At 48.4% G+C, this 12,223-nt stretch overlaps 1 protein-coding gene across 2 annotated transcripts in view; it reads left to right on the top strand.

The window, feature by feature from the left end:
- The window catches only part of LOC137095414 (histone-lysine N-methyltransferase 2B-like), a 223,085-nt gene that overhangs the window by 157,525 nt on the left and 53,337 nt on the right, over positions 1-12,223 (top strand). For both annotated transcript variants that reach the window (XM_067462059.1, XM_067462058.1), the window contains exons 11-14: positions 8,099-8,212; positions 8,542-8,688; positions 10,056-10,151; positions 10,448-10,565. In XM_067462059.1, the coding sequence (XP_067318160.1) occupies positions 8,099-8,212; positions 8,542-8,688; positions 10,056-10,151; positions 10,448-10,565 (475 nt within the window). The remainder of the gene's footprint in view (positions 1-8,098; positions 8,213-8,541; positions 8,689-10,055; positions 10,152-10,447; positions 10,566-12,223) is intronic.

Here is a 12,223-nt window from a genome sequence, read left to right as displayed (position 1 = left end):
CCTATTGACTAACAGGCTTTGACCTACTCACGCTCCTCAGGACGACACTAGCTTTGGCCCACAGTCTAACAGTCTTCGGCCTACTCACGCTTCTCAGGAGGACACTAGCTTTGACCCACTGACTAACAGGCTTCGGCCTACTCACACTCCTCAGGATGACACTAGATTTGGCCCAATGATTAACAGGCTTCGGCCTATTCATGCTCCTCATGACGACACTAGGTTTGGCCTATTGACTAACAGGCTTTGACCTACTCACGCTCCTCAGGACGACACTAGCTTTGGCCCACAGTCTAACAGTCTTCGGCCTACTCACGCTTCTCAGGAGGACACTAGCTTTGACCCACTGACTAACAGGCTTCGGCCTACTCACACTCCTCAGGATGACACTAGATTTGGCCCAATGATTAACAGGCTTTGGCCTATTCATGCTCTTCATGACGACACAAGCTTTGGCCCACTTACTAACAGGCTTCGGCCTACTCACGCTCCTCCGGATGACACTAGCTTTGGCCCACTGACTAACAGGCTTCGGCCTACTCACGCTCCCCAGGATGACACTAGCTTTGGCCAACTGACTAACAGGCTTCGGCCTACTCACGCTCCTCAGGACGACACTATCTTTGGCCCACTGACTAACAGGCTTCGGCCTACTCACGCTCCTCAGGATGACACTAGCTTTGGCCAACAGACTAACAGGCTTCGGCCTACTCACGCTTCTCAGGACGACACTAGCTTTGGACCACTGATTAACAGGCTTCAGCCTACTCACGCTACTCAGGACAACACTAGCTTTGTCCCACTGACTAACAGGCTTCGGCCTACTCACTCTCCTCAGGATGACACTAGCTTTGGCCCACTGACTAACAGGCTTTGGCCTACTTATGCTCCTCAGCACAACACTAGCTTTGGCCCACTGACTAACAGGATTCGGCCTACTCATTCAACTCAGCACAACACTAGCTTTGGCCCACTGACTAACAGGCTTCGGCCTACTCACACTCCTCAGGATAACACTAGCTTTGGCCCAATGATTAATAGGCTTTGGCCTATTCAAGCTCCTCATGACGACACTAGCTTTGGCCCACTGACTAACAGGCTTCGGCCTACTCACACTCCTCAGGATGACACTAGCTTTGGCCCAATGACTAATAGGCTTTGGCCTATTCATGCTCTTCATGACGACACAAGCTTTGGCCCACTTACTAACAGGCTTCGGCCTACTCACGCTCCTCAGGATGACACTAGCTTTGGCCAACTGATTAACAGGATTCGGCCTACTCACGCGCCTCAGGATGACACTAGCTTTGGCCAACTGACTAACAGGCTTCAGCCTACTCACGCTCCTCAGGACGACACTACCATTGGCCCACTGACTAACAGGCTTCGTCCTACTTACGCTCCCCGGGATGACACTTGCTTTGGCCAACTGATTAACAGGATTCGGACTACTCACACTCCTCAGGATGACACTCGCTTTGGCCAACTGACTAACAGGCTTTGGCCTACTCACGCTCCTCAGGATGACACTAGCATTGGCCCACCGACTAACAGGCTTCGGCCTACTCACGCTCCTCAGGACGAAACTAGCTTTGGCCTACTGACTAACAGGCTTCAGCCTACTCATTCTCCTCAGCACAACACTAGCTTTGGACCACTGATTAACAGGCTTCGGCCTACTCACACTCCTCAGGATGACACTAGCTTTGGCCCAATGATTAACAGTCTTTGGCCTACTCATGCTCCTCATGACGACACTGGTTTGGCCCACTTCCTAACAGACTTCGGCCTACTCACGCTCCTCAGGACGACACTAGCTTTGACCCACTGACTAACAGGCTTCGGCCTACTCACGCTACTCAGGACGACCCTAGCTTTGGCCCACTGATTAACAGGCTTCAGCCTATTCACGCTAGTCAGGACAACACTAGCTTTGGCCCACTGACTAACAGGTTTCGGCCTACTCATTCTCCTCAGCACAACACTAGCTTTGACCCACTGACTAACAGGCTTCGGCCTACTCACACTCCTCAGGATGACACTAGCTTTGGCCCAATGATTAACAGTCTTTGGCCTATTCATGCTCCTCATGACGACACTGGTTTGGCCCACTTCCTAACAGACTTCGGCCTACTCACGCTCCTCAGGACGACACTAGCTTTGGCCCACTGATTAACAGGCTTCAGCCTATTCACGCTAGTCAGGACAACACTAGCTTTGGCCCACTGACTAACAGGCTTCGGCCTACTCATTCTCCTCAGCACAACACTAGCTTTGGCCCACTGACCAACAGGCTTCGGCCTACTCATGCTCCCCAGGATGACACTAGCTTTGGCCCACTGACTAACAGGCTTCGGCCTACTCACGCTCCTCAGGACGGCACTAGCTTTGGCCCACTGACTAACAGGCTTCGGCCTATTCACGCTCCTCAGGACGGCACTAGCTTTGGCCCACTGACTAACAGACTTCGGCCTACTCACGCTCCTCAGGATGACATTAGCATTGGCCCACTGACTAACAGGCTTCGGCCTACTCACGCTCCCCGGGATGACACTAGCTTTGGCCAACTGACTAACAGGATTTGGCCTACTCATGCTCCTCAGAATGACACTAGCTTTGGCCCAATGATTAACAGGCTTTGGCCTATTCATGCTCCTCATGACGACACTAGCTTTGGCCCACTGACTAACAGGCTTCGGCCTACTCATTCTCCTCAGCACAACATTAGCTTTGGCCCACTGACTAACAGGCTTCGGCCTACTCATGCTCCTCATGATGCCACTAGCTTTGGCCCACTTACTAACAGGCTTCGGCCTACTCACACTCCTCAGGATGATACTAGCTTTGGCCCAATGATTAACAGGCTTTGGGCTATTCATGCTCTTCATGACGACACAAGCTTTGGCCCACTTACTAACAGGCTTCGGCCCACAAACGCTCCTCAGGATGAAACTAGCTTTGGCCCACTGACTAACAGGCTTTGGCCTACTCACGCTCCCCAGGATGACACTAGCTTTGGCCAACTGACTAACAGGCTTCAGCCTACTCACGCTCCTCAGGACGACACTACCATTGGCCCACTGACTAACAGGCTTCGGCCTACTTACGCTCCCCGGGATGACACTAGCTTTGGCCAACTGATTAACAGGATTCGGCCTACTCACACTCCTCAGGATGACACTCGCTTTGGCCAACTGACTAACAGGCTTCAGCCTACTCATTCTCCTCAGCACAACACTAGCTTTGGACCACTGATTAACAGGCTTCGGCCTCCTCACACTCCTCAGGATGACACTAGCTTTGGCCCAATGATTAACAGTCTTTGGCCTACTCATGCTCCTCATGACGACACTGGTTTGGCCCACTTCCTAACAGACTTCGGCCTACTCACGCTCCTCAGGACGACACTAGCTTTGACCCACTGACTAACAGGCTTCGGCCTACTCACGCTACTCAGGACGACACTAGCTTTGGCCCACTGATTAACAGGGTTCAGCCTATTCACGCTAGTCAGGACAACACTAGCTTTGGCCCACTGACTAACAGGTTTCGGCTTACTCATTCTCCTCAGCACAACACTAGCTTTGGCCCACTGACCAACAGGCTTCGGCCTACTCACGCTCCCCAGGATGACACTAGCTTTGGCCCACTGACTAACAGGCTTCGGCCTACTCACGCTCCTCAGGACGACACTAGCTTTGGCCCACTGACTAACAGGCTTCGGCCTATTCACGCTCCTCAGGACGGCACTAGCTTTGGCCCACTGACTAACAGGCTTCGGCCTACTCATGCTCCTCATGATGACACTAGCTATGGCCCACTAACTAACAGGCTTCAGCCTACTCACACTCCTCAGGATGATACTAGCTTTGGCCCAGTGATTAACAGGCTTTGGGCTATTCTTGCTCTTCATGACGACACAAGCTTTGGCCCACTTACTAACAGGCTTCGGCCTACTCATGCTCCTCAGGATGACACTAGCTTTGGCCCACCCACTAACAGGCTTCGGCCTACTCACGCTCCCCAGGATGACACTAGCTTTGGCCAACTGACTAACAGGCTTTGGCCTACTCACGCTCCTCAGGACGATACTACCATTGGCCCACTGACTAACAGGATTCGGCCTACTTACGCTCCCCGGGATGACACTAGCTTTGGCCAACTGATTAACAGGATTCGGCCTACTCACACTCCTCAGGATGACACTTGCTTTGGTCAACTGACTAACAGGCTTCGGACTACTCACGCTCCTCAGGATGACACTAGCATTGGCCCACCGACTAACAGGCTTCAGCCTACTCACGCTACTCAGGACAACACTAGCTTTGGCCCATTGGCTAAGAGGCTTCGGCCTACTCACGCTCCTCAGGAAAACACTAGCTTTGGGCCACTGACTAACAGGCTTCGGCCTACTCATTCTCCTCAGCACAATACTAGCTTTGGCCCCTCTGACTAACAGGGTTCGGCCTACACACGCTCTTCAGGAAAACACTAGCTTTGGCCCAATGATTAACAGTCTATGGCCTATTCATGCTCCTCATGACGACACTGGTTTGGCCCACTTCCTAACAGGCTTCGGTCTACTCACGCTCCCCAGGATGACACTAGCTTTGGCCAACTGACTAACAGGCTTCGGCCTACTCACGCTCCTCAGGACGACACTATCTTTGGCCCACTGACTAACAGGCTTCGGCCTACTCACGCTCCTCAGGATGACACTAGCTTTGGCCTACTGACTAACAGGCTTTGACCTACTCACGCTCCTCAGGACGACACTAGCATTGGCCCACTGACTAACAGGCTTCGGCCTACTTACGCTACCCGGGATGACACTAACTTTGGCCAACTGATTAACAGGATTCGGCCTAATCACACTCCTCAGGATTACACTCGCTTTGGCCAACTGACTAACAGGCTTCGGCCTACTCACGCTCCTCAGGATGACACTAGCATTGGCCCACCGACTAACAGGCTTCGGCCTACTCGCGCTCCCCGGGATGACACTAGCTTTGGCCCACTGACTAACAGGATTTGGCCTACTCACGCTCCTCAGGATGACACTAGCTTTGGCCCAATGATTAACAGGCTTTGGCCTACTCACGCTCCTCAGGACGACACTAGCTTTGGCCCACTGACCAACAGGCTTCGGCATACTCACGCTCCCCAGGATGACACTAGCTTTGGCCCACTGACTAACAGGCTTCGGCCTACTCACGCTCCTCAGGACGACACTAGCTTTGGCCCACTGACTAACAGGCTTCGGCCTATTCACGCTCCTCAGGACGGCACTAGCTTTGGCCCACTGACTAACAGGCTTCGGCCTACTCATGCTCCTCATGATGACACTAGCTTTGGCCCACTTACTAACAGGCTTCGGCCTACTCACACTCCTCAGGATGATACTAGCTTTGGCCCAGTGATTAACAGGCTTTGGGCTATTATTGCTCTTCATGACGACACAAGCTTTGGCCCACTTACTAACAGGCTTCGGCCTACTCACGCTCCTCAGGATGACACTAGCTTTGGCCCACTGACTAACAGGCTTCGGCCTACTCACGCTCCTCAGGATGACACTAGCTTTGGCCAACTGACTAACAGGCTTTGGCCTACTCACGCTCCTCAGGACGATACTACCATTGGCCCACTGACTAACAGGCTTCGGCCTACTTACGCTCCCCGGGATGACACTAGCTTTGGCCAACTGATTAACAGGATTCGGCCTACTCACACTCCTCAGGATGACACTCGCTTTGGCCAACTAACAGGCTTCGGACTACTCACGCTCCTCAGAATGACACTAGCATTGGCCCACCGACTAACAGGCTTCAGCCTACTCACGCTACTCAGGACACTAGCTTTGGCCCATTGGCTAAGAGGTTCGGCCTACTCACGCTCCTCAGGAAAACACTAGCTTTGGGCCACTGACTAACAGGCTTCGGCCTACTCATTCTCCTCAGCACAACACTAGCTTTGATCCCTCTGACTAACAGGGTTCGGCCTACTCACGCTCCTCAGGAAAACACTAGCTTTGGCCCAATGATAAACAGTCTATGGCCTATTCATGCTCCTCATGACGACACTGGTTTGGCCCACTTCCTAACAGGCTTCGGCCTGCTCACGCTCCCCAGGATGACACTAGCTTTGGCCAACTGACTAACAGGCTTCGGCCTACTCACGCTCCTCAGGACGACACTATCTTTGGCCCACTGACTAACAGGCTTCGGCCTACTCACGCTCCTCAGGACGACACTAGCATTGGCCCACTGACTAACAGGCTTCGGCCTACTTACGCTACCCGGGATGACACTAACTTTGGCCAACTGATTAACAGGATTCGGCCTAATCACACTCCTCAGGATTACACTCGCTTTGGCCAACTGACTAACAGGCTTCGGCCTACTCACGCTCCTCAGGATGACACTAGCATTGGCCCACCGACTAACAGGCTTCGGCCTACTCGCGCTCCCCGGGATTACACTAGCTTTGGCCCACTGACTAACAGGATTTGGCCTACTCACGCTCCTCAGGATGACACTAGCTTTGGCCCAATGATTAACAGGCTTTGGCCTACTTACGCTCCTCAGGACGACACTAGCTTTGGTCCACTGACTAACAGGCTTTGGCCTACTCACGCTCCTCAGGACGACACTTACTTTGGCCCACTGACTTACAGGCTTCCGCCTACTCACGCTGCTCAGGACGACACTAGCTTTGGCCCACTGACTAAGAGGCTTTGGCCTACTCATTCTCCTCAGCACAACACTAGCTTTGTCCACTGATTAACAGGCTTCGGCCTACTCACACTCCTCAGGATGACACTAGCTTTGGCCCAATGATTAATAGGCTTTTGCCTATTCATGCTCCTCATGATGACACTAGCTTTGACCCACTGACTAACAGGCTTCGGCCTACTTACGCTCTCCAGGATGACACTAGCTTTGGCCAACTGACTAACAGGCTTCGGCCTACTCACGCTTCTCAGGACGACACTAGCTTTGGACCACTGATTAACAGGCTTCGGCCTACTCACGCTACTCAGGACAACACTAGCTTTGGCCCACTGACTAACAGGCTTCGGCCTACTCACGCTCCTCAGGAAAACACTAGCTTTGGACCACTGATTAACAGGCTTCAGCCTACTCACGCTACTCAGGACAACACTAGCTTTGGCCCATTGGCTAACAGGCTTCGGCCTACTCACGCTCCTCAGGCAAACACTAGCTTTGGCCCACTGACTAACAGGCTTTGGCCTACTTATGCTCCTCAGGACGACACTAGCTTTGGCCCACTGACTAACTGGCTTCGGCCTACTCATTCTCCTCAGCACAACAATAGCTTTGGACCACTCATTAACAGGCTTCAGCCTACTCACGCTCCTCAGGACAACACTAGCTTTGGCCCACTGACCAACAGGATTCGGCCTACTCACGCTCCTCAGAACGACACTAGCTTTGGCTCACTGACTAACAGGCTTCGGCCTATTCGTTCTCCTCAGCACAACACTAGCTTTGGCCCTCTGACTAACAGGCTTCGGCCTACTCATTCTCCTCAGCACAACAGTAGCTTTGGCCCACTGACTAACAGGGTTCGGCCTACTCACGCTCCTCATGACGACACTAGCTTTGGCCCACTGATTAACAGGCTTCGGCTTACTCACGCTCCTCAGGATTGCACAAGCTTTGGCCCACTGACTAAGAGGCTTCATCCTACTCACTCTCCTAAGGACGACACTAGCTTTGGCCTACTGACTAACAGGCTACAGCCTACTCACTTTCCTCAGGACGACACTAGCTTTGGCCCACTGACTAACAGGCTTCAGCCTATTCACTCTCTTCAGGACGACACTAGCTTTGGCCCACTGACTAACAGGCTTCAGCCTACTCACTCTCCTCGGGACGACACTAGCTTTTGCCCACTGACTCTAACAGGCTTCGGCCTACTAACTTGACTCACATTTTTGTAATCCAAAATACCTAGTTGACTTAATATTTCTGACATGTTTGAGTCCAGAAAATGTCTTTTTGTAAAGTTCAGCAGCCCATTGCCTATGGTTCTGAAATTTTCACAACAATCCTTTTCCCATATTGGTGTCTTGTAGGAAGACTGTAACCTGGAAAACGTCTGGCTCATGGGTGGCCTCAGCATCCTTGCCTCAGTGCCAGTGACCACACGGCTTGTGTGCCTGCTCTGTGCTAGCAAGGGCTTCCATCAGGTGCGTCTGAGAATCTGGATGGGGGTAGTTCAGATGTTCAGATGACTCTCACCTTGGGAGAAAAGTGGTCTGGGTGGGAGAGAAGAGTTTAGGTTCCTCACCTTGGATGCACAATGGAATGGGATGGAATAGCATAGTTTTCAGAACTCGGGAAAGTTTTCTTTTTTAAATTCAATCTCCCAGAAAGTGCTGACTGAGGGAGATTTGTAATTAAACAAAGGAATGTCTTTAAACATCCAGTTTAAAATAAAAGAATCTTCAATGTGCAAGGTTTTCTGTTTCTGTCAACCATGCTTGTCTAATGCAACTCTCTCTTGTATCCCTTGCAGCTTGTGTTCTGCCAAGTATGTTGTGACCCCTTTCATGTCTTCTGCCTGGAGGAGGATGAGCAGCCACTACCTAAGCAGGAGGAGAACTGGTGTTGCAGACGTTGCAAATTCTGCCATGTCTGTGGCCGCAAAAACAAGGCATCCAAGGCAAGTGAGGAGAGTTACTCAACCTGGGTGTTCTCTGCAGGGAGTGTCCAGGACATGCCATTTCAACAGAGGCTGCATGGCCATCTATCAGGGATACTTTGATTGTGCTTTTCCCGCATGGCAGGGGGTTGGACTAGATGGCGCGCGTGGTCTGTTTTAACTCTATTATTCTATGATTTTATGCATACATATTATGCAGCCAAGTTGCACATCTGCCATGATTGTGGAAATGTGGGGAAAGGGCACAGAATTCTTGAAATTATTTTTTATGAGTAGATTCTGTAGTAAAATTAAAAATTTCCCTTAACAATTAGTTGAATTGTGTTCGACTCAGGGGGGGTGGCATTGTCCATAGATACCTCTAAGCCAAAGAGGTGGCATTGTCCATAGATACCTCCTAGGTCATGTTGCCAGCATGACTACATGGAGCACTGTTACCTTCCCGCAGAAGCAGTGCCTATTGATCTACTCACATTTGCATGTTTTCAAACTGCTAGGTTGGCAGAAGCTGGTCCTAAGAGTGGGAACTCATCCTGCTCCCCAGATTCAAAACACCAACCTTTCGGTCAACAAGTTCAGCAGCTCAACGGTTTAACCTCAACTCTATTTTGGATCAGTTCAAGGCACAATTTGAATCGCCTGTAATTCAGTCAGCCCTGTACATCTTTTGTTTAGACCAGGTTTTTACAACCTGCAACCCTTCAGGTGTTTGGGCCTTCAACTCCCAGAAGTCCTAGCTAGCTTGTGAGTGGTCAAGAATTCTGGGAGTTGATGTCCAAAACACCTGGAACGCTGCAGTTTATAAGGGCCTGATTTAGATGATCCCAAGGCCTGTATTTTCCCATATGAGCCTGCATAAGTTTTTGAAGGAAGGATAACTTGCAATGTAACTTGATTGTTTTTAATTGTTTTACATTATTGTAATAATTGACTGGCTATTCATTGATTTTAAACTTCTGTACTACATATTGCTTTATCTGGTTTAATTTATATGATAAGCCGCTTTAAATCCCATATTGGGAGAAAGGGAATATAAATTACATATTTATTTACTTTATTTGTATACACTTTTCTCACCCCGGGCAAGGGGGGGCTCAAAGTGGTTTCCAACATATTTATGGCAAAACTTAACGCCTGACATACATATGAAATCTAACATAAAACAACAATAGCATATAACTATGAATTAGATCATAAAAGCATAACAACATTTGGATGTTAAAACTTAAGAATATATTAATATAAACATTAAAATCACATAATCCAAAATGATTCAACAAATGAATCAATGGATACTTAATGGATTCTCATTCCAAACTCCTGGGTAACAATTTGCTCCCCTTTGTCCTTTTCTTCCACTGTTGCAGCAACTAGTGGAATGTGAGCGTTGCCGGAACTGCTATCACTTGGCTTGTCTGGGGCCCAACTACCCCACTAAACCCTTCCGTAAGAGGAAAGGCTGGGTAAGTACCTGTCAAGCACAAAGTTTACAAGTCTAGATAATGTCCTGGCTAACATTTTGCAATTTATAATCTGTTTTATTGCTTTATATATTTGTTCACATGTCTTCAGTATAGTTGATGGAGTCTGTTTTTATTATGTTGTAAATAGCATTGAATTTTGCCGGAGTTGTAAGCCACCTTGAGTCCCCTTCGGGGTGAGATAAAAATAAATGCTAAATAATAATATTCACTCTTAGTCCTGCAGACAGTATTTTCTTTTTCATGTTTCACTCATTGGTCTTCTTCATGCTCTTCAGGTTTGTTCAGCCTGCATCCGCTGCAAGAGTTGTGGGACAGCTCCAGGAAAGAACTGGGACACTGAGTGGTCGAATGACTACAGCTTGTGCTCTGCCTGCTCTGTACTGTATGATAAAGGTGAGAGAAATGGGACCATTTGAAAAATTGTGCTGGTTTCATCTTTAATTCAGCTTGGCTAAAGAGTGAAGAGGGCCTTGAGGGAGCGATCTCGGGACATGAACGCTTTAGATGAGCTGAAATTGAGGGAATTAGTCTGTGTTCTGATTGCAGTCCTTATACACCATTAAATAAGGTGGTGATGCAATAGTGGGATCCAGTATAACTACAGGCATGTATTTACACAAAAAATGTGTATATTCATAGCTTCTGCAGGATGTTGATGGACCACAACCTCTATCAGCTGTTACCAGCATATCAGTTGTAGGTGATACCAATGAGTGGAAACACAAAATTTGTACATCTCTGTTCTCTGCTCTTCCAAAGCTGGTAATTATAATTCTCCAGTGACTGATTCACAGAAGACTATATTTCCATGTATAGCCAGCCCCAAGTTATGAACATGATAAGTTCTGTAGGTTTGTTCTTAAGTTGAATTTGTTTAGAAGTCAGAACAGATACATTTTTAAAGTGTAACTTCAGCCAGATAAATAGATAGATAGATAGATAGATAAGCTCAGGATAGCATAGGAAAAGTTTAACACTCCTGTGGTTTGGTTTTGCTGTCTGTGCCCCTGTTCAGAAGATTTCACCCCACTTTCTGTCCCTGTGACAATTGGCTTTTGAAAAACTTGACTTGTGGAAATAAGGATTTGTGTTAAAATTTCCATTGAGACATCTTTTTCTCCATGAAAACTCTTCACAAATGAATTTCCCTTCCAAAGGGTAGAATTCTCTCCCTTCCTGTTGTCTCACCACGGTTCTTAACTGTGAGTCATTTGTAAGTCGGATGTTTGCAATTCTAGAACTTTGTGTACGAGGAAAGTGTTGTGTTCTCAAATTGCATTTTTTTAAAAAAAATATCCTGTCTTAATAAACTTGAATTTTGATTGTTCGGATCACCTTACTGTGTTTTTAGAATAGCCTTATATGAGGATTGCTTAGCATCTTGAGGCCTGCTAGATTATCTCCTCCAATAGTAGCCCACTATTACAGTATTGTCTTGAGGCATAGCTTTCCAAATGTTTCATGTTACTGGCATACTTTTTTGGCTTGCATCTTTTGTGACACATTAATTGACACAATAATTGGGCCCCCTGGTGGCGCAGCGGGTTAAACTGCTGAACTTGCTGACCAAAAGGTTGGTGGTTCGAATCTGGGAAGCGGTGTGAGCTCCCACTGTTAGGCCCATCTTCTGCCAACCTAGCAGTTCGAAAACATGCAACTATGAGTAGATCAATAGGTAAGGCTTCTGCAGGAAGGTAATGGTGCTCCATGCAGTCATGCTGGCCACATTACCTTGGAGGCACCTACAGACAACGCCAGCTCTTTGGCTTAAAAATGGAGATGAGCATTACTCCCCAGAGTCGGACATGATTAGACTTAATGTCAAGGGGAAACCTTTACCTTTATCTTAATTGAGTTTTACTAGCAAACCAGAGATTAAACCAATCTCATATAAGAGATATGGACACATCTGCAAACTGTAATAATGAAATTTATGGGGATACAATGTATGTCATAAAAACCCTTTCATTTATATATTTAAAAATATATGATTTATTGCGTATTTCAGATAGACTCAGATAGTTGTCATTATGTTCACTTGCCCTATACAT

Source organism: Anolis sagrei, chromosome Y (genome assembly GCF_037176765.1).
Source record: "Anolis sagrei isolate rAnoSag1 chromosome Y, rAnoSag1.mat, whole genome shotgun sequence".
Classification (NCBI taxonomy): Eukaryota; Metazoa; Chordata; class Lepidosauria; order Squamata; family Dactyloidae; genus Anolis; species Anolis sagrei.
The sequence above is the reverse complement of the archived record's forward strand: the minus strand, read 5'-3'. Positions and strand labels throughout refer to the sequence as shown.